Below are 21,571 nucleotides of genomic sequence, written 5' to 3'. Positions count from 1 at the left end.
TTTCCAATCCCCCAAAAAGCTCCTTCCTAATTCAAAACTACCCCTATATATACTACTCTTCTAATCTTCTAGTTGGTTCTTCAAGTCTTGGATATGGGCCTTTGGATGTTGAGTTTGAAGCAGTTATACTCTTCAGTGGGCTTAGCTTTACTTGCAGAGAGAAAGTGTGAAGTAGGCAGGGTGTTTAGCTCAGGACGTTAGTGGCGTTAATGTTAAGTGAGAGTGTGGGTTCGAGAACGTTAGTGACAATCACCTTTTTCACTAACGTTCCTCACCCAGGGATGATCCACGTTAACTTCAACATTAGTGGCACTAACGTGACCACTAACGTTGCCTCTTGGTCCTTCATACACATTATTGGGACTCACCTTTCCCAATAATGTTGAGAGTCTTCCCTTCCCCCTACGTTAGAGTCCACGTTAACTAGGTTAACGTGGCTCTTAACGTAAGCTTGCCAATCCTTCGAGAACGTTAGTGACACTTACCTTTGTCACTAACGTTCCAATGTGCCCCTACTTCCCACGTTAGAGTCCACGTTAACTAGGTTAACGTGGCTTCTAACGTAGCATTGATAGCCATTTCCAACGTTAGTGACAAAGGCGAGTGTCACTAACATTGGCTCATCATTCCCTTATCCACGTTAGCTTCCACGTTAACTAAGTTAACGTGGGAGTTAACGTTGCTCACATTGGCTCATTCCAACGTTAGTGACAAAGGTGAGTGTCACTAATGTTGGCGATTCTTGCTCCCTCCACGTTAGCTTCCACGTTAACTTAGTTAACGTGGGAGTTAACGTGGCTCATTGTGGCTTAGCTCAACGTTAGTGACAAAGGTAAGTGTCACTAACGTTGGCTTCTCTTTTGCTTCTCAACGTTAGAGTCCATGTTAACTGAGTTAACGTGGCTCTTAACGTGGCCAATTGTGAGCTTGGTCCAACGTTAGCGACAAAGTTAAGTGTCACTAACGTTGGCTTCATTTCTTTCTTCCATGTTAGAGTTCACGTTAACTTAGTTAACGTGACTCTTAACGTGGGCTATTATGGCTTCGAGGGCGTTATTGGCGATTGCTTTTCTCATTAACTTTGCAAGTTACTCCCATACCACGTTAGAGGTCACGTTAGTTAGACTAACGTGGCTGCTAACGTGGTTCTTCCTTGCTTCCTTTGTCCTGAAATCAAACAATAAAGTGCATCAAAGCTCTAGTCCCCGTCATGGGAAATGCATCATCCAATTTGTCATTCAATTCATGCAAAATCCTCATGAAATTATGTAAAGTGCACAATGTATGCTTGAATCAAGATGTAAGTGAAATTCTACCCAAAACTTGCTTATTCCCTAAGAAAATGCATGAAACTACCCTAAAAATAATAAAGAAAAGGTCAGTGAAACTGGCCAAAATGCCCTGGCATCACAACACCAAACTTAAAGCTTGCTTGTCCCTAAGCAAGTACTGGAACAAGAGAATGATGAATGGAATGCCAAGAAAAATGAGTCATTATTGTGGAAGTCATGTCCTTGGTTTTATGGTGGTTTCATGCATAGCAACTTAGGTTCATTCCTTCACTGGCTTTCAGACCTTTATCATGTCCTAGAATACTCACTTGATTGCATCCCATGAGACTTTTATTCATTGATCCATTTTGTTATTTCAGGGCTTGTTTGTGTTCTTAGACTAGGTGCTCTGTGAGGGGGCGACTCTTTAAGATAAGCTTTCAGCCAGCACTCCCGAACCAGTTGGTTCAAGGTGCTAGGTGTTGAGAAACCCCTAAGGACTTACTCCTTCAAGTCTCTTTCCCCCATACATACACACCACAGGCACATGGTTTGTTTATTTTCTTTCTTGAGACCTTGGTGTCCAGCACCTCTTTGGGTTACTAAATGTTCTGTAGCAAGGTAGCTCTTGATAGTGGATTTTCAGTTGATAATCCCGGGTTAGTTAACCCAAGTTACCAAGTGATGAAGCACTCCTATGAACTTATTCATCCAAGCAGATCCTTGGTACAGGAGCACCATAGACACATCTCTCAAGTTTCAACTCTTATTATTCAACTCTTATTGTTCTTTTCCCCTTTTTCTTATTAGGATTTTGTTATTTAGCTAGTCACATGGGGTGTGTTTCAAGCATATGATTTAGGCCAGATAGTTTTTTTTTTGAAGTAAAGGAGCTCAACACACAAAGTGGAGCATTAAAGCAAACCAGTACAACACACGAACTAGGTAACAACATCAAACTACTCAACTTACATGACAACCCCTAGTCATCTTCAGCACTGCCATCAACAACCATAGGGTTCACCACCAAGCCATTCATCAGCGAATTCAAAAGATCTGTTCAGAATTTCTTCCACACAAGATGCTTGGGTTTTGAAAATTCTACAATTCCTTTCTAGCCAAATTGTCCATATAACAGCACAGAATCCAATGAACCACCGCTTCCTCTCATCCTTTCGTACTGACCCATTCGTCCAACTTAGAAAGTGCTCCTTTAATGAACCTGGCACTGCCCAAAGCCTTCCAAGAGCGAACAGCCAAGCACTCCACACCTGCCAAGTGAGCTCACACTCGATAAACAAATGAAACGCAGTCTCCTCAGACTTACAGCATAACACACACAAATTATCATGCTGTGCTATAACGCCTAATCTACGTAGTCTATCCTTGGTATTCACCCTGCTGACCAGCACAAACCAAGCAAACAGCTCGATCCTTGGAGGTACAAATCCTCTCCAAATAGCACTAGTGAAACCATAGGTTGTGATGTCCTCCGGGAGGACCTCTGCTTGCAACACCTGCACAAAGGAGTTAGTGGAGAAAATACCAGATTTATCAAATTTCCATACCACACTATCCTCTCTATCATTCGTTAGCCTTACTGTTTGTAACCTCTCTTGAAGCTGGTTTACAAGCTCCATCTCCCATTGGAACAACTCTCTCCTCCATTGAAGACTCCAAACCCACTCTAACCCATCCCAGAACCTACAATTCCCTATAACAGATCCTTTAAGGTTTGAGACCGAGAACAGTCTTGGAAACACATCTTTCAATGGACCACTAGGTAGCCAGTTATCCTCCCAGAATCGGATTAATCCGCCATTCCCGACCTCCATGGACAAGCCACTGATCATCTTTTCCCTTACTTGTGGCTCACTGATTTGTAATTGACATATCTCCTTCCACGGACCCCCTCTTGTAGGTATTGGCTGTCCACTCAGCATCTCAGAAGGATTCATGTTATTACAGGAGCAAACAACTTTCTTCCAAAGAGGACAGTCCTCCTTAGAAAATCTCCACCACCACTTAAAGAGTAAGGCGGTATTCCGAACCACTGCATCACCAACTCCCAACCCGCCTGCCTTTTTTGGAGCCATTACTATATCCCATTTTACTAGCGGCATCCCATACACCCCATCCTCTTTACTCCATAAGAATCGTCTTTGTAGTGAGATCAGCTTCTCTGCCACTGCCTTGGGCATCTTGTATAGACTGAGGTAGTAGACCGGCAGACTATTAAGAACCGATTTAATAAGGACCAGCTTACCCGCCTTGTTGAGGGATTTTGCTTTCCACAGGCTCAGCTTTTCTTCCACCTTATCAATCACAGGTTTCTATGTCCTAACGAGCCTCGGGTTTGCTCCCAGAGAAATACCCAGGTACCTGATTGGTAAAGAAGCCTCCTTGCACCCCAATATATGACACATCTCCCGTGTCCAGCTCCTCTCACAATTAACCGAAATCAAACTGGACTTTTCAAAGTTGATGCTCAACCCAGACATCAACTCAAAGCAACGCAACAACCGTTGGTAGTTCCGGATAGTCTCCTCCTCAGTAGGACAGAAAAGGATAGTATCGTCGGCAAACTACAAGTGTGATAACTCAATGTTGTCCCGCCCAACCAAAAGCGGAGTAATCCGCTCGTTCCTCACTGCCTCCTTAATCATTCTATGAAGAACATCCACAACCAGTACAAACAAAAAGGGGGACAGTGGGTCTCCTTGTCTTAGGCCTCTCTCCATTTTGAACGGCTTAGAGGGTGAGCCATTTATTAGAATCGACATGGATGCAGAGCAAACACATTCCTTTATCCAAGCCCTCCACCTACAGCCAAAACCCATCTTGTGCAGAACAACATCTACAAAATTCCACTTGACCCTATCATAAGCCTTTTGAAAGTCTAATTTGATAATCACTGAGCTCTTTTTCTTTACCTTTAGCCACTGCACAGTTTCACAGGCAATCAGTGCCCCATCATGTATCTTCCTGCCCTTTACAAAAGCACTCTGAGTCTCCCCAACTAAACCTGGCATAACCTTTCGCATCCTCCGAACCAGCACCTTAGCAATAACCTTGTACACACAACCCACCATACTAATCGGCCTAAAATCTTTAATTTCTTTGGCCCCAACAAACTTCGGCGCTAGCGCCACCCAAGTGACATTTGAATCCCTAGGTAGCACCGCAGACTGGAAAAACCCCATTACTGCTTCAGTGAACTCCCTACCGATATCAACCCAACACTTTTTAATGAAATTCATATTATACCCATCGCTTCCTGGTGCCTTGGTTGCCTCACAATCCCACACCGCTTCCTTGATTTCCTCCACGGATGGCATCATCTCTAGCTCTGTTGCCTCTTCCGCACTTATCTGCTCTACCAGTCCATCCCGAAACCCTATAATAGGCGATGTCTCCTGATGGTACAAGGTTTTATAGAAATCCCGTATAGCAACCTTGATCCTGGCCTGATTCCGCACTAATCTTCCATTGATCATTAAAGCATCAATATGATTGTTCCCCCTCCGAGCTGAGGCTAAGTTGTGAAAGTATCGAGTATTTTTGTCTATCTCCTTAGCATGCCTGGATCGGGACATCTGCTTCCAATGAAGTTCCCTTGGAATATACCACTTCTTGCATGAGCTTACAAGTGCCTTTCTTCTAGCTTCCATAGTCTCATCATACACTCCGTTGCTCACCAAGTCATCGACTATCTTTATCTCTTCTTCAAACTTTTTAATCCTCATATCCATGTTTCCAAAATTCTCCTTGTGCCATTTCCCAAGTGGGACTGTCAACCCCTTCAACTTATCCATAAATGAAGAATCCCCCAAGTTCCTCCACTCCTCCTTTACCATTCGTCGGAATCCTTCGTGAGAAAACCAAGAATCCAGGCTCCGAAACGGTCTTGGCCCCCCTCTCATCCGTGTCACATCCACAATCAAAGGACAATGGTCAGATAAACCTCTAGGCCCTCCTCTCAACCTTATATCCGGAAATTCTTCTAACCACTCCAGACTAACCAGCACCCTGTCAATGCGACTGCAAGACTGACCTCTAAACCAAGTGAACATTCGATCAGTCAGCGCTAGGTCGACTAACTCCATATCATGAATACATGAGTTAAACTCTATTGCAGATGCCGACAACGAAACAGCCCCTTTCCTCTCTTCCACCTGAGTAACCTCATTGAAGTCCCCTAGATAGCATATCGGTACTTGGCATAACCCGGCTAAAAAGCTCAACTCTTCCCATACCAACAGCTTCTCCTCCCTCACATGTGCACCATATACTAGGCAGAAAGCACAATGAAAGTTATTATTCAACAACACACCATCCATACATAAGCATCTATCCCCTTTTTAACAGTTATGCATCTTAAACATTGCTTCATCCCACATCAACAACATACCTCCCGACGCCCCTTCCACTCCTACAAACTCCCACTTAACTGCATCATTTCCCCAAAGTTGGGCTACTTCAAACATAGTCAAAGCTACTTTCTTTGTCTCTAACAAGCCTAGCATATTCAGATTAAATTTCCGCCTAAAGTTCTTCACCATACTGAATTTTCCTATTCCCGCCAACCCCCTGATATTCCAAGAGCTAAAATTCATTTTAACACATTTATACACACTTTTTTACGATTTTTCGGGCGACTTCTCCTAGCTTTCTCCTTCTGCTTCGCTAGCTTTTTCTTCTGAGCGATTACTTCATTTTGTGCTTGCAATATCGCCATTATGTCATCCTCCTCATCATACTGCACTGCTCCAGACTCTACAGCAAGCTCCCATGCCTTCCTGTTTTCGCACATTTCCTTCGCTCTTTTGTCTGGCGTTTCCGAGATCGCTTCACTCCCAGCATCACAATTGTTAAATTCCAAGCCATTTGAATCCTCCACTTCGTCATCCTTTTCCAACTCAGACTCCGCCACTGCTTCGTCAGCCTCAACTGCTTCGGAACCAGCCTCATCGCACTGTCCTGTATTAAGTCGTGCATCAACATCACCGTACCCACCAAGACCCGAACCAGTTTTCTCTCTAGACCAGTCCCTGAGCAGCCCTCCTCGGTCCCGCATGGCACTCCCCTCAGTCCCCCCTCCAGCGAGAGTCACCCCTACGACTTCTCCACTCAGGACTTGTCTCGTCCCAGCGAACCCAGGCTCACCCCCATTTCCCTTCTGCGCCCGCGCTGCGTCTTCCCTATCAATGCCCACCGCCAGTTTCCTCGACCTTGCTTGGCTGTCGTCAACCTCCACTCCATGGCTCCCCCTCCCTTTATCACCATTAATCATCGCATCCAGCAGCGCGTGGTCCCCATCAACACCGCCTCCAGGGGACGTCACTCGGAGTTGTCCTCCATTGCCATCCGCATCCTGGCACCCCTTCCCTCTCTCCCCCTTCGTCGTCGCAATCTTCTTCAAACCCGCCGGCATGCTCCCGTCGATGGTGATGGCAGCGCCGTCTTTAACCTGGTCAAAGCCACAACTCGGTTCCCCATCCACGTAGCCCTCTGTCCTCTTCATTGAACCCAGCCCAGCCAACCTACCTCCGACCCAGTCCCCACCCGATACATCATGAGGAACAGCATTTTGGGCTTTTTGGTGATGGCCCAATCTCACACCCTTGGCGTTGGTACGTGGAAAATGGGTCTCAGTGCTAGTTTTATGATTATTGGGCTTAATGCCTTCCAAACCCCTTTCAGCCTTACTCAAAAAACCAGCCCCATCCCTTATAAAACCTCTATCATAATCCCAGGATATAGTCTGTTCCGAGTCAATCTCCTCACTGATAGCCGGGGATCCCGTTGTTGCAGCAATTTTCTCATTGGAATTAAATTCCTTACTTACTGCTGTTACCGTTTTTGAAACTAAAAATCCGTTACTCCACTCATTCAAATCCTCTGGATGAATGACGACTCTACCCCTCTGCTGATCGTCCTCCCTAACCGCCAAAGCCAGCAATTCCGCCTCTGCATCCCATCCCAGCCGCTGCAGGTGACTCTGATAACCATCAACATGTCTTAAACTGTCCCCAGTTGAATGATCAGCTTCTACTGAGAAACCACCGGTTCCCGCCGACCCATCCTTCATCACCCGCCCTGCTACCCGAGAGGCATTGCTTCCCTTTTCCGTGACCAAGATATCAAAACCCGTCGTTCCAGCCATAACACGAACCCATTCATGAATGACGTCAAGCTTGCACGTATCAACCAGGACTCGTCCAGCGCCAAACGACGAGCAAGAGCTTGTAACCTCATCACAACACACCACATCACCCCACAGACTTCCAATCTTATAGAACGTATCGTCCGACCAAACCTGTAGTGGAAGTCCGATGCACTCAATCCACACTCTTCTCTTATCGCAGCGCACATGCTCTTCCCATCGGCTCACACTAACAAAGAACTGCAGTAGACTGTCCAAACCAGTGACCAGTGCATCTTCCAAGCTAGTAGCACTATCAAAGGTCAACATGGCTTTGTACGCCCCCATGTCACACACTTTAACTACCTTGGGCCACTCCGTACTTGCTATTTCTTTCAACAAATGATAGTCAATAGCTGTTGTGGCACTCCCTATGAGGCTCTTCTGTAGCCAAATCAAATTATCTGGTATCACTGAGACTTCCACTTCCTTCATCCCACCATTCCCTTGGGTTTCAACCCCAGTGTCGATCGATTTCATTTTTACCAAACGATCCCTGGTTTGATCGGAACTACCACCACAATCCCCCTCATCTTCATTTGCACGCCTACTTACATTCAGATTTTGCCCAATCCTACCATGATATTCCCTCCTACCAGCTCCGCTAACAATCGCTCTCCGCGGCGGTGCTTCGACGTCCATCGCCTTCTGTTGCTTTGACATATCTCTTCTGTATTTAGCCTCTCCCACAAAGATCTCCTTACCCCTTAATCGCATATGATTCATTTCCGTAATTGCTTTCAAAGCCCCTCCTTTCGTTGTATATCTTATGAACGCAAACAGATAAACAATTCCATTCCTCGTTTTCCTTGAGAGGTAGATGTCATTGATTCTCCCCGTCCATCCAAACAACTCAAACAATTCGTGCTTTGAGATATCATTGGGTAATCGGTCTACAAAGACAGTGAAAGATTCCTGTTCCAACCGAAGATACTGTTCTCGATTCCAAACTTGTGGTTATCTTCCCACCTTGTGGTTGAACCAATTTAGCTAACTTATGACCACATCACAAACTAAGGAATTTACTCCACAATATGAACTCCACTCTGGTCTTTGATAACACACATTCTCTTTTTATTTGATTAGAAAGGACAAGCATACAAGTAAGCAAAGTAAGGATGCAGTGACATCTAGACAGCACACATGTGACAAGAGCAAATAAGCAACATTAAACTCTAATTATCTAAATCAAGTTCCTTTGGACTTCCATGTTTTAGCATTTTAAGTATATGGAACTAAGTAACAACACAACATTCGGGTGATATTTTCTTGCTATCCCCTTGTTGTCCTCATCCATAGTTTTTGCTCCTTCACTTCCTTGGATGATGGTGCACCATTTTTTTCAGAAGGTTCCTGCAAAGTTATTGGAAGTTGCTTGTTTCCAAAGCACTTGAGACATAGTTAGCTTGCATGTATGTGGTGGACGAAATTGTGATCATCAATGGCACCATCAACATGGTACGCTCAATTGTAATATCAACTCTTTATCACAACTTCGCACAACTAACCAGCAAGTGCACTGGGTCGTCCAAGTAATAAACCTTACGTGAGTAAGGGTCGATCCCACGGAGATTGTTGGTATGAAGCAAGCTATGGTCATCTTGTAAATCTCAGTCAGGCGGATTCAAATGGTTATGGAGGATGAATGATTAAAAGATAAATAAAACATAAAATAAAGATAGAGATACTTATGTAATTCATTGGTGAGAATTTCAGATAAGCGTATGAAGATGCTTTGTCCCTTCCGTCTCTCTGCTTTCCTACTGTCTTCATCCAATCCTTCTTACTCCTTTCCATGGAAAGCTGTATATTGGGCATCACCATTGTCAGTGGCTACAATCCTGTCCTCTTAGTGAAAATGTTCAACGCACTCTATCACAGCACGGCTATTCACCTGTTGGTTCTCGATCATGTCGGAATAGAATCTAGTGATTCTTTTGCGTCTGTCACTAATGCCCCACAATCACGAGTTTGAAGCTCGTCACAGTCATTCAATCCTTGAATCCTACTCAAAATACCACAAACAAGGTTTAGACCTTCCAGATTCTCAAGAATGCCGCCATCAATTCTAGCTTATACCATGAAGATTCTGATTAAGGAATCCAAGAGATAAACACTCAATCGAAGGTAGAACGGAGGTGGTTGTCAGACACACGTTCATAGGTGAGAATGATGATGAGTGTCACGGATCATCACATTCATCAAGTTGAAGAACAAGTGATATCTTAGAATAAGAACAAGCTGAATTGAATAGAAGAACAATACTAATTGCATTGATACTCGAGGTACAGCAGAGCTCCACACCTTAATCTATGGTGTGTAGAAACTCCACCGTTGAAAATACATAAGAACAAGGTCTAGGCATGGCCGTGAGGCCAGCCCCAAAACGTGATCTAAGGTAGCATAGAACTACTCAAAGATTCCTCTCCAAATACAATAGCAAAAGGTCCTATTTATAGAGAACTAGTAGCTTAGGGTTTACAAAAATGAGAAAATGACGTAAATATCCACTTCCGGGCCCACTTGGTGTGTGCTTGGGCTGAGCATTGAAGCATTTTTGTGCAGAGACTTTTCCTGGAGTTAAACGCCAGCTTTTGTGCCAGTTTGGGCGTTTAACTCCCACTTTGGTGCCAGTTCCGGCGTTTAACGCTGGGAATTCTTGAGCTGACTTTAAACGCCGGTTTGGGCCATCAAATCTCGGGCAAAGTATGGACTATTATATATTGCTGGAAAGCCCAGGATGTCTATTTCCAACGCAATTGAAAGCGCGCCAATTGGGCTTCTGTAGCTCCAGAAAATCCACTTCGAGTGTAGGGAGGTCAGAATCCAACAGCATCAATTTCAACCATAAAAAACCTAAAATCACAGAAAAACACAAAAACTCATAGTAAAGTCCAAAAAAGTGAATTTTAAATAAAAACTAATAAAAATATAATAAAAACTAACTAAAACATGCTAAAAACATACTAAAAACAATGCCAAAAAGCGTATAAATTATCCGCTCATCACAACACCAAACTTAAATTGTTGCTTGTTCCCAAGCAACTGAAAATCAAATAGGATAAAAAGAAGAGAATATACAATGAATTCCAAAAACATCTATGAAGATCAGTATTAATTAGATGAGCGGGGATATTAGCTTTTTGCTTCTGAACAGTTTTGGCATCTCACTTTATCCTTTGAAGTTCAGAATGATTGGCATCTGTAGGAACTCAGAATCTAGATAGTGTTATTAATTCTCCTAGTTAAGTATGTTGATTCTTGAACACAGCTACTTTATGAGTCTTGGCCGTGGCCCTAAGCACTTTGTTTTCTAGTATTACCACCGGATACATAAATGCCACAGACACATAACTGGGTGAACCTTTTTAGATTGTGACTTGGCTTTGCTAGAGTCCCCAATTAGAGGTGTCCAGGGTTCTTAAGCACACTCTTCTTTTTGCTTTGGACCTCGACTTTAACCGCTCAGTCTCAAGTTTTCACTTGACACCTTCACGCCACAAGAACATGGTTAGGGACAGCTTGGTTTAGCCGCTTAGGCCAGGATTTTATTCCTGTGGGCCCTCCTATTCACTGATGCTCAAAGCCTTGGATCCTTTTTATCACCCTTGCCTTTTGCTTTAAAGGGGTATTGGCTTTTTCTGCTTGCTTTTCTTTTTCTTTCTTTTTCTTTTCTCTTTTTTTTTCTGCAAGCTTTTCACTACTTTTTCTTGCTTCAAGAATCAATTTTATGATTTTTCAGATCATCAGATAACATTTCTCCTTTTCCTTTCATTCTTTCAAGAGCCAACAATTTTAACATTCATAAATAATCAAATTCAAAAATATGCACTGTTCAAGCATTCATTCAGAAAAACAATAGCATTGCACCACATCAAGATAATTAAACTGTTTTAAAATTTGAAATTCATGCACTTCTTTTTCTTTTTCAATTAAAAACATTTTTCATTTAAGAAAGGTGATGGATTCATAGGACATTCATAGCTTAAAGGCATAGACACTAAGACACTAATGATCATAAGACACAAACATAGATAAACATAAGCATAAAAAAATTCGAAAAACAGGAAAGTAAAGAACAAGGAGATTAAAGAACGGGTCCACCTTAGTGATGGCGGCTTGTTCTTCCTCTTGAAGATCTTATGGAGTTCTTGAGCTCCTCAATGTCTCTTCCTTGCCTTTGTTGCTCCTCTCTCGTGATTCTTTGATCTTCTCTAATTTCATGGAGGAGGATGAAATGTTCTTGGTGCTCCACCCTTAGTTGTCCCATGTTGGAACTCAATTCTCCTAGGGAGGTGTTAATTTGCTCCCAATAGTTTTGTGGGGGAAAGTGCATCCCTTGAGGTATCTCAGGGATTTCACGATGAGGAATTTCCTCATGCTCATGTCCATGAGTGGGATCTCTTGTTTGCTCCATCCTTTTCTTAGTGATGGGCTTGTCCTCATCAATGAGGATGTCTCCCTCTATGTTAAATCCAACTGAATTACATAGGTGACAAATGAGATGAGGGAAGGCTAACCTTGCCGAGGTAGAGGACTTGTCCGCCACCTTATAGAGTTCTTAGGATATAACCTCATGAACTTCTACTTCCTCTCCAATCATGATGCTATGAATCATGATGGCCCGGTCTATAGTAGCTTCAGACCGGTTGCTAGTGGGAATGATTAAACGTTGGATAAACTCCAACCATGCCCTAGCCACGGGCTTGAGGTCATGCCTTCTTAAATGAACCGACTTTCCTCTTGAATCTCTCTTCCATTGAGCGCCCTTTTCACAAATGTCTATGAGGACTTGGTCCAACCTTTGATCAAAGTTGACCCTTCTAGTGTAGGGGTGTTCATCTCCTTGCATTATGGGCAAGTTGAATGCCAACCTTACATTTTCCAGACTAAAATCTAAGCGTTTCCCCCGAACCATTGTAAGCCAATTCTTTGGGTCCGGGTTCACATTTTGATCTTGGTTCTTGGTGATCCATGCATTGGCATAGAACTCTTAAACCATTAAGATCCCGACTTATTGAATGGGGTTGGTGATAACTTGATGAGTATTTTGGTGGAAAAATGAATTTCTCCCAAAACACACAAATCTAACCGGCAAGTGTACCGGGTCGCATCAAGTAATAAAAACTCACGGGAGTGAGGTCGATCCCACAGGGATTGAAGGATTGAGCAATTTTAGCTTAGTGGTTAATTTAGTCAAGCGAATCAAGATTTGGCTGAGTGTTTTGTGATTTGCAGAAATTAAATTGCATGGAATTAAAGAGAACAGGAAATAAAATGGCAGAAACTTAAAATGCAAGAAATGTAAATTGCGGAATCTTAAAGTGCAAGAAATGTAAATGACTTGAATTGTAAAGGGGATTGGGACTTGGAATTGCAGAAATTAAACAAGGAAAAGTAAATTTGCATCACGTAGAGAAGTAGAAGAGAGTTTGGGTTAAATCAGATCTTGAAGCAGAAAAGTAAATGAACATGAAAACAGTAAACAGAGAATTAGAAATTGAAAGTTCAGATCTCAGGACCCAGAGACTAGAAAACCGAGTCTAGATCTCAATGCCTTCCTAGATCCAACAAGAACAATTGCAAAGGAATTGTAAATTGCAAGGAAAGTAGATGAAGAGCAATTAACAGAAATTAAATTCAATCAAGCAGTAAATAAAGCAGAGAGATCCAAGGATGAAATTGAAACAGAATTTCTTCACTTCTCCAACCCAAGATCCAAGACAATTGTAATTGAAATTGAAAGCAATAAAACTAAGAGGAAGAGAAGTGAATTCTCCTTCCCCAAGACTAAGAAATTAAAGATCACTCAATATCCAAAGCTCTCCGAAAACTATTATGAAAATTCAAAGGGAAAGCTCCCCGAAGAACTTGAATTCTATCCTATTTATACACTTTCTTCAAATGATCTTCAAGCCTTGAGTTGGGCCTTTGCTCTTGGTGGAATTGGGTTGAAAGAGGCCTTGGTTGATTGCTCTTGGAGTTTGGAGAAGAACCAAAGTGAACCAAATGAACCGGTTTGGAGTTTTGCAAAAGTTGGAGTAAAAGTTTGAGCAAAAGTTAGGGGCTAACTTTTGCTCCAACTTTTCATATCAGCCACCATAACTTGCTGCTATCCACGTTGGGACAAAAGTTAGGGGTCTAACTTTTGCTCCAACGTTGGCCTCCTAATGTGTACTTATGGCGCCAACGTTAGCCCAAAAGTTAGAGGCTAACATTGGCGCAAACTTTTGCTCCTCCCCTTGTATTTTTCATGTGCCAACGTTAGCCCAAAAGTTAGGGGCTAACGTTGGCGCAAACTTTTGGTGCCCAGGGAGTGATTTTCAAGTTCCAACGTTAGCCCAAAAGTTAGGGGCTAACGTTGGGGCTAACTTTTGGTGCCCAGGGAGTGATTTTCAAGTTCCAACGTTAGCCCAGAAGTTAGGGGCTAACGTTGGGGCTAACGTTTCACCCAAAAGTTTGTGCAAAAGTTTGAGGCTAACTTTAGGTCCAGCTTTTTGCTTCCTGGTTCAATTTCACTTATTCCATTGTCCTCTCTTTACTCCTAGCTATTCCTTCTTGCTTCAACCTTTCTCCAAGCTTTCTTCACCTATCATTAATCAACCAAACACATCAAAGCTATGCTTAAAATCATGAGATATTCATTCTTTCATAATATGTGACAATTATAGTATAAAACCTCATGAAATAGCATGAATTCATACATGGTTGATTAAATCAAAGGAAACATGAAAATCTACCCAATTAGCTTGCTTGTAGCTCAAGAAAGTACACAATTCAAGTGAAAACAAAAGAAAAAGACTAGTGAAACTAGGCTAAGATGACTTGTCATCACAACACCAAACTTAAATCTTGCTTGTCCCCAAGCAAGAAATGAATTATGCTCATAGGTTCTTTCACTTAAGACGGATTGAAGAATAAATTGTAAGGTCCTGTGAGTGAAGTGATCAAGTGTCAGTGGGGTGAACTCTAAATCATATGCTCATGCAAGGGCTTCAGTGCTCACTAGTCTTCACATATTGGGAGTCTTAGGTCTTAGGATTTTCATCCAAATGGTGTCATGGAGATCTTTTTATATGTAGTCACCTTGAAGCAGCTTATAGTTTCTTTGCTTTGGCCTTGACTCTAAGTGTCATGTCTCAAAGCGGCTCTTTAGATAAGCTTTCAATCAATACTCCTAAACCAGTTGGTTTTAAGGTATTAGGTGTTAAAGCACCCCTAAGGATTTACTTGCTCAAGCCTCATTCCTTGACACAGCTCAACCACAAGCATTTACTAGGCTAACAACTCTTTGAGTTTTGTTTCTTCTTTCTTTTTCTGCCTAGTAATTGATGCTCAGAGCCTTGGGCCATGTTCTTTTTGCTTTTGTATTTTCTTTATTTTCTTTTGTTTTGTTTGCTGCTTCTTGGATCAATAGATTTTTGAGAATCTCCACAATACTTCTTTGAACTTCATGTCCTGCCTATGAGCTCCCATGCAAGTTTTCACAAGCATGCAACCTCAATACATAATCATACAACTAGAACCACCACTTCTCCTAATCTTTTGCTTGCCTCAAAATTGTTTAATTCCTCAATCCTTCTTTTCAAAGAACTTTCATGTGATGCATTTTTGAACATCGAGTGCAAACAAGTTTTGAAGAAAAATGTTGTGAATGATCAAGCATCTTGCTTATTGGATTACAGAAAAATTATGCTATGCAGACAGATAATCAGGGAAACTAAACCACTCTCAATCATATTAGTGTTTGATGTAAGATAATCACTTAACAATACAACCTTTTGGAGTTCGCTTGCTTTACTCCTCATCATCATCACCACTGATCCACACATTCCTCTTTCATCTCTTTGGTTGATGATGTTTAATCCTTCCAAAAGCTTGTATGGACCTCTGCAATGATATTGAAAGTTGCTTGTTCCCCAAGCACTTGGAAACAATGGTTAGCATGCATGATTTATTTGTGGGCTTTTGAACTTACTTTGGTATGGGGACACCAAACTTAGTACCTTGCCAATGGTTTTCATGCATTAAATTAACCATGTGTGATAATAATAAATTTTTTTTCTTCCTTTTCTTCTTCTTTTTCAAAAGCAATAAAACTGAAAACTAGGAAACAGCAGAATAGTTAACTAGTTCATCCAACATGCTTGAAGCCAGCATTATGCAGAAAGTGAGAATGTGTTTTATAATGGGATTTTGGTGAAACACCAAACTTAGAATCCTGCATTCTCCTTTAGATTGTTTTGGTGTGCAACACCAAACTTAGATTCTTGCATTATAGATAAAACTAATTAACCTTTTTATTAAAATAACTATGGAAAGAAAACTACCTCAGGTTGGGTTGCCTCCCAACAAGCGCTCTTTTATTGTCACTAGCTTGACATCTTGCTCTTTGATTATGGAGGCTGGAAATCATAATGCCTCAGTTTTTCTCCTCTTGCTGTAGGATTCCTTTCCTCCATGACCTGCACAATCACAAACAATCCAAATGAAAATTGGATATTCTCATGCCAGAATGTAGTCAGAGGATTAGTTGACACCATCTGTCAAACAGTTGGTAAACTTGAGAGATTAATGAACGAAAATCACTTCTCTCGTTTATTTGTCAAGCTATGAGAATCATATTCAGCAAGATAAACCAAGAAAACTTCACTCTATTGCTAAAGTGAGGTTTCAATTAGCTCAGGCAAAAATTCAAACAGTTAGTGTGTCAGTCAAAAATTAAAGAAAAAGTGCTTGATCTAAACTGCCACCTCACTTAATCATTGTCAATCTAATCAATCCCCAGAAACGGCGCCAAAAACTTGATGAGTATTTTGGTGGAAAAATGAATTTCTCCCAAAACACACAAATCTAACCGGCAAGTGTACCGGGTCGCATCAAGTAATAAAAACTCACGGGAGTGAGGTCGATCCCACAGGGATTGAAGGATTGAGCAATTTTAGCTTAGTGGTTAATTTAGTCAAGCGAATCAAGATTTGGTTGAGTGTTTTGTGATTTGCAGAAATTAAATTGCATGGAATTAAAGAGAACAGGAAATAAATTGCTGAATCTTAAAGAACAAGAAATTAAATGGCAGAAACTTAGAATGCAAGAAATGTAAATTGCGGAATCTTAAAGTGCAAGAAATGTAAATGACTTGAATTGTAAAGGGGATTGGGACTTGGAATTGCAGAAATTAAACAAGGAAAAGTAAATTTGCATCACGTAGAGAAGTAGAAGAGAGTTTGGGTTAAATCGGATCTTGAAGCAGAAAAGTAAATGAACATGAAAACAGTAAACAGAGAATTAAAAATTGAAAGTTCAGATCTCAGGACCCAGAGACTAGAAAACCGAGTCTAGATCTCAATGCCTTCCTAGATCTAACAAGAACAATTGTAAGGGAATTGTAAATTGCAAGGAAAGTAGATGAAGAGCAATTAACAGAAATTAAATTCAATCAAGCAGTAAATAAAGCAGAGAGATCCAAGGATGAAATTGAAACAGAATTTCTTCACTTCTCCAACCCAAGATCCAAGACAATTGTAATTGAAATTGAAAGCAATAAAACTAAGAGGAAGAGAAGTGAATTCTCCTTCCCCAAGACTAAGAAATTAAAGATCACTCAATATCCAAAGCTCTCCGAAAACTATTATGAAAATTCAAAGGGAAAGCTCCCCGAAGAACTTGAATTCTATCCTATTTATACACTTTCTTCAAATGATCTTCAAGCCTTGAGTTGGGCCTTTGCTCTTGGTGGAATTGGGTTGAAAGAGGCCTTGGTTGATTGCTCTTGGAGTTTGGAGAAGAACCAAAGTGAACCAAATGAACCGGGTTGGAGTTTTGCAAAAGTTGGAGTAAAAGTTTGAGCAAAAGTTAGGGGCTAACTTTTGCTCCAACTTTTCATATCAGCCACCATAACTTGCTGCTATCCACGTTGGGACAAAAGTTAGGGGTCTAACTTTTGCTCCAACGTTGGCCTCCTAATGTGTACTTATGGCGCCAACGTTAGCCCAAAAGTTAGAGGCTAACGTTGGCGCAAACTTTTGCTCCTCCCCTTGTATTTTTCATGTGCCAACGTTAGCCCAAAAGTTAGGGGCTAACGTTGGCGCAAACTTTTGGTGGCCAGGGAGGTTTTTCTTATGCCAACGTTAGCCACCAAGTTAGGGGCTAACGTTGGCGCAAACTTTTGGTGCCCAGGGAGTGATTTTCAAGTTCCAACGTTAGCCCAAAAGTTAGGGGCTAACGTTGGGGCTAACTTTTGGTGCCCAGGGAGTGATTTTCATGTTCCAACGTTAGCCCAAAAGTTAGGGGCTAATGTTGGGGCTAACGTTTCACCCAAAAGTTTGTGCAAAAGTTTGAGGCTAACTTTAGGTCCAGCTTTTTGCTTCCTGGTTCAATTTCACTTATTCCATTGTCCTCTCTTTACTCCTAGCTATTCCTTCTTGCTTCAACCTTTCTCCAAGCTTTCTTCACCTATCATTAATCAACCAAGCACATCAAAGCTATGCTTAAAATCATGAGATATTCATTCTTTCATAATATGTGACAATTATAGTATAAAACCTCATGAAATAGCATGAATTCATACATGGTTGATTAAATCAAAGGAAACATGAAAATCTACCCAATTAGCTTGCTTGTAGCTCAAGAAAGTGCACAATTCAAGTGAAAACAAAAGAAAAAGACTAGTGAAACTAGGCTAAGATGACTTGTCATCATAACTTCCCAACCTCTTCTTCGGATCTCATGTCGGATTTCTGGATATTTGCCCTTTTTGAGCTTAAAAGGGACCTCGGGGATCACCTTCTTCATGGCCACAACTTCATAGAAGTGGTCTTGATGCACCCTTAAGATGAATCTCTCCATCTCCCATGACTCGGAGGTGGAAGCTTTTGCCTTCCCTTTCCTCTTTCTAGAGGTTTTTCCAGCCTTAGGTGTCATAAATGGTTATGGAAAAACAAAAAGCAAATGCTTTTACCACACCAAACTTAGAAGGTTTGCTCATCCTCGAGCAAAAAAAGAAAGAGAAGAGTAGAAGAAGAAGAAAAATGGAGGAGATGGAGGAGGCTTTGTGGTTCGGCCAAGGGGGAGAAGTGGTGTTGAGGTTGTGTGAAAATGAGGGAGTGAAGATGGGTTTATATAGGAGTTGAGAGGGGTGTAGGGTTCGGCTAGTATGGGTGGGTTTGGGAGGGAAAGTGGTTTGAATTTGGATGGTGAGGTAGGTGGGGTTTTATGAAGGATGGATGTGAGTGGTGAAGAGAATGGTGGAATTTGATAGGTGAGGGGTTTTTGGGGAAGAGGTATTGAGGTGATTGGTGAATGGGTGAAGAAGAGAGAGAGTGGTGGGGTAGGTGGGGATCCTGTGGGGTCCACAGATCCTGAGGTGTCAAGGATAGCTCATCCCTGCACCGAGTGGCGTGCAAAAATGCCCTTTCTGCCAATTCTGGCGTTAAACGCCGGGCTGCTGCCCTTTTCTAGCGTTTAACGCCAGCTCCTTGCCCATTCCTGGCGTTAAACGCCAGTCTGGTGCCCCTTTCTGGCGTTAAACGCCCAGAATGGTGCCAGACTGGGCGTTAAACGCCCATTTGCTGCCCTTACTGGCGTTTAAACGCCAGCAAGCTTTTCCTCCAGGGTGTGCTATTTTTTTCTCTGTTTTTCATTCTGTTTTTGCTTTTTCAATTGTTTTTGTGACTTCACATGATCATCAACCTATAGAAAACATAAAATAACAATGGAAAATAGATAGATATAACATTGGGTTGCCTCCCAACAAGCGCTTCTTTAATGTCAGTAGCTTGACAGTGGGCTCTCATGGAGCCTCACAGATGTTCAGAGCAATGTTGGAACCTCCCAACACCAAACTTAGAGTTTGAATGTGGGGGTTCAACACCAAACTTAGAGTTTGGTTGTGGCCTCCCAACACCAAACTTAGAGTTTGACTGTGGGGCTCTGTTTGACTCTGTTTTGAGAGAAGCTCTTCATGCTTCCTCTCCATGGTTACAGAGGGATATCCTTGAGCCTTAAACACAAGGGATTCTTTATTCATTTGAATGATCAATTATCCTCTGTCAACATCAATCACAGCCTTTGCTGTGGCTAGGAAGGGTCTGCCAAGGATGATGGATTCATCAATGCACTTCCCAGTCTCTAGGACTATGAAATCAGCAGGGATGTAGTTGTCTCCAACCTTTACCAAGACATCCTCTACAAGTCCATAAGCTTGTTTTCTTGAGTTGTCTGCCATCTCTAGTGAGATTCGTGCAGCTTGTACCTCAAGGATCCCTAGCTTCTCCATTACAGAGAGATGTATGAGGTTTACACTTGACCCTAGGTCACACAGAGCCTTCTCAAAGGTCATGGTGTCTATGGTACAAGGTATTGAGAACTTTCCTGGATCCTGTCTCTTTTGAGGTAATCTCTGCCTAGTCAAGTCATCCAGTTCTTTGGTGAGCAAAGGAGGTTCATCCTCCCAAGTCTCATTACCAAATAACTTGTCATTTAGCTTCATGATTGCTCCAAGGTACTTAGCAACTTGCTCTTCAGTGACATCTTCATCCTCTTCAGAGGAGGAATACTCATCAGAGCTCATAAATGGTAGAAGTAAATCCAATGGAATCTCTATGGTCTCAGTGTGAGCCTCAGATTCCCATGGTTCCTCATTAGGGAACTCATTGGAGGCCAGTGGACGTCTATTGAGGTCTTCCTCAGTGGTGATCACTGCCTCTTCCTCTTCTCTAAATTTGGCCATGTTGATTGTGTTTATGGCCTTGCACTCTCCTTTTGGGTTCTCTTCTGTATTGCTTGGAAGAGTACTAGGAGAGAGTTCAGTAACTTTCTTGCTCAGCTGACCCACTTATGCTTCCAAATTTCTAATGGAGGACCTTGTTTCAGTCATGAAACTCTGAGTGGTTTTAATTAGATCAGAGACCATGGTTGCTAAGTCCGAGTGGTTCTTCTTAGAGTTCTCTGTCTGCTGCTGAGAAGATGATGGAAAAGGTTTGCCATTGCTAAACCTGTTTCTTCCACCATTGTTGTTGTTGAAGCCTTGTTGAGGCCTCTGTTGGTCCTTCCATGAGAGATTTGGATGGTTTCTCCATGAAAGATTGTAGGTGTTTCCATAGGGTTCACCCATGTAATTCACCTCTTCTATTGATGGGTTCTCAGGATCATAGGCTTCTTCTTCAGATGAAGCGTCCTTAGTACTGCCTGGTGCAGCTTGCATTCCAGACAGACTTTGAGAAATCATATTGACTTGCTGAGTCAATATTTTGTTCTGAGCCAATATGACATTCAGAGTATCAATCTCAAGAACTTCTTTCTTCTGACTTGTCCCATTATTCACAGAATTCCTCTCAGAAGTGTACATGAATTGGTTATTTGCAACCATTTCAATGAGTTCCTGAGCTTCTACAGGCGTCTTCTTCAGAGGAAGAGATCCTCCAGCAGAGCTGTCCAATGACATCTTGGACAGTTCAGACAGACCATCATAGAAGATACCTATGATGCTCCATTCTGAAAGCATGTCAGAAGGGCACCTTCTGATCAATTGCTTGTATCTCTCCCAAGCTTCATAGAGGGATTCACCTTCCTTCTGTCTGAAGGTTTGGACTTCCACTCTAAGCTTACTCAATTTTTGAGGTGGAAAGAACTTTGCCAACAAGGCATTGACTAGCTTCTCCCAAGAGTTCAGGCTTTCCTTAGGTTGTGAATCCAACCATATCCTAGCTCTGTCTCTTACAGTAAAAGGGAATAGCATAAGTCTATAGACCTTAGGGTCAACCCCATTGGTCTTGACAGTGTCACAGATTTGCAAGAATTCAGCCAAGAACTGATGAGGATCTTCCAATAGAAGTCCATGAAACTTGCAATTCTGTTGCATCAGAGAAACTAATTGAGGCTTAAGCTCAAAATTGTTTGCTCCAATGGCAGGGATAGAGATGCTTCTCCCATAGAAGTCGGGAGTAGGTGCAGTAAAGTCACTCAGCACCTTCCTTGCATTGTTGGCATTGTTGTTGTTTTCGGCTGCCATGTCTTCTTCTAGTTTGAAGATTTCTGTTAGGTTCTCTATAGAGAGTTGTGCCTTAGCTTCTCTTAGCTTTCACTTCAAGGTCCT

General features: G+C 42.1%; 1 protein-coding gene and 1 non-coding gene across 2 annotated transcripts; one reads left to right on the top strand and one right to left on the bottom strand.

The window, feature by feature from the left end:
- Nucleotides 1–5,883: 5,883 nt before the first annotated feature.
- On the bottom strand, nucleotides 5,884–8,430 carry LOC148581109 (uncharacterized; the record flags this gene model as incomplete). Its single annotated transcript, XM_088492308.1, has 1 exon — nucleotides 5,884–8,430. A coding segment is annotated over one exon (2,547 nt), but the record flags the coding sequence as incomplete, so codon positions are not given.
- Nucleotides 8,431–20,974: 12,544 nt separating this feature from the next.
- LOC148581108 (small nucleolar RNA R71) lies at nucleotides 20,975–21,082 on the top strand. The gene has a single exon (XR_015894425.1). It is a non-coding gene; the product is annotated as a small nucleolar RNA R71 (small nucleolar RNA).
- The last annotated feature ends 489 nt before the right edge of the window (nucleotides 21,083–21,571 follow it).

The sequence above is a fragment of the Arachis ipaensis genome, chromosome B10 (genome assembly GCF_059453495.1).
Source record: "Arachis ipaensis isolate K30076 ecotype BB chromosome B10, ASM5945349v1, whole genome shotgun sequence".
Classification (NCBI taxonomy): domain Eukaryota; kingdom Viridiplantae; phylum Streptophyta; class Magnoliopsida; order Fabales; family Fabaceae; genus Arachis; species Arachis ipaensis.
The sequence above is the reverse complement of the archived record's forward strand: the minus strand, read 5'-3'. Positions and strand labels throughout refer to the sequence as shown.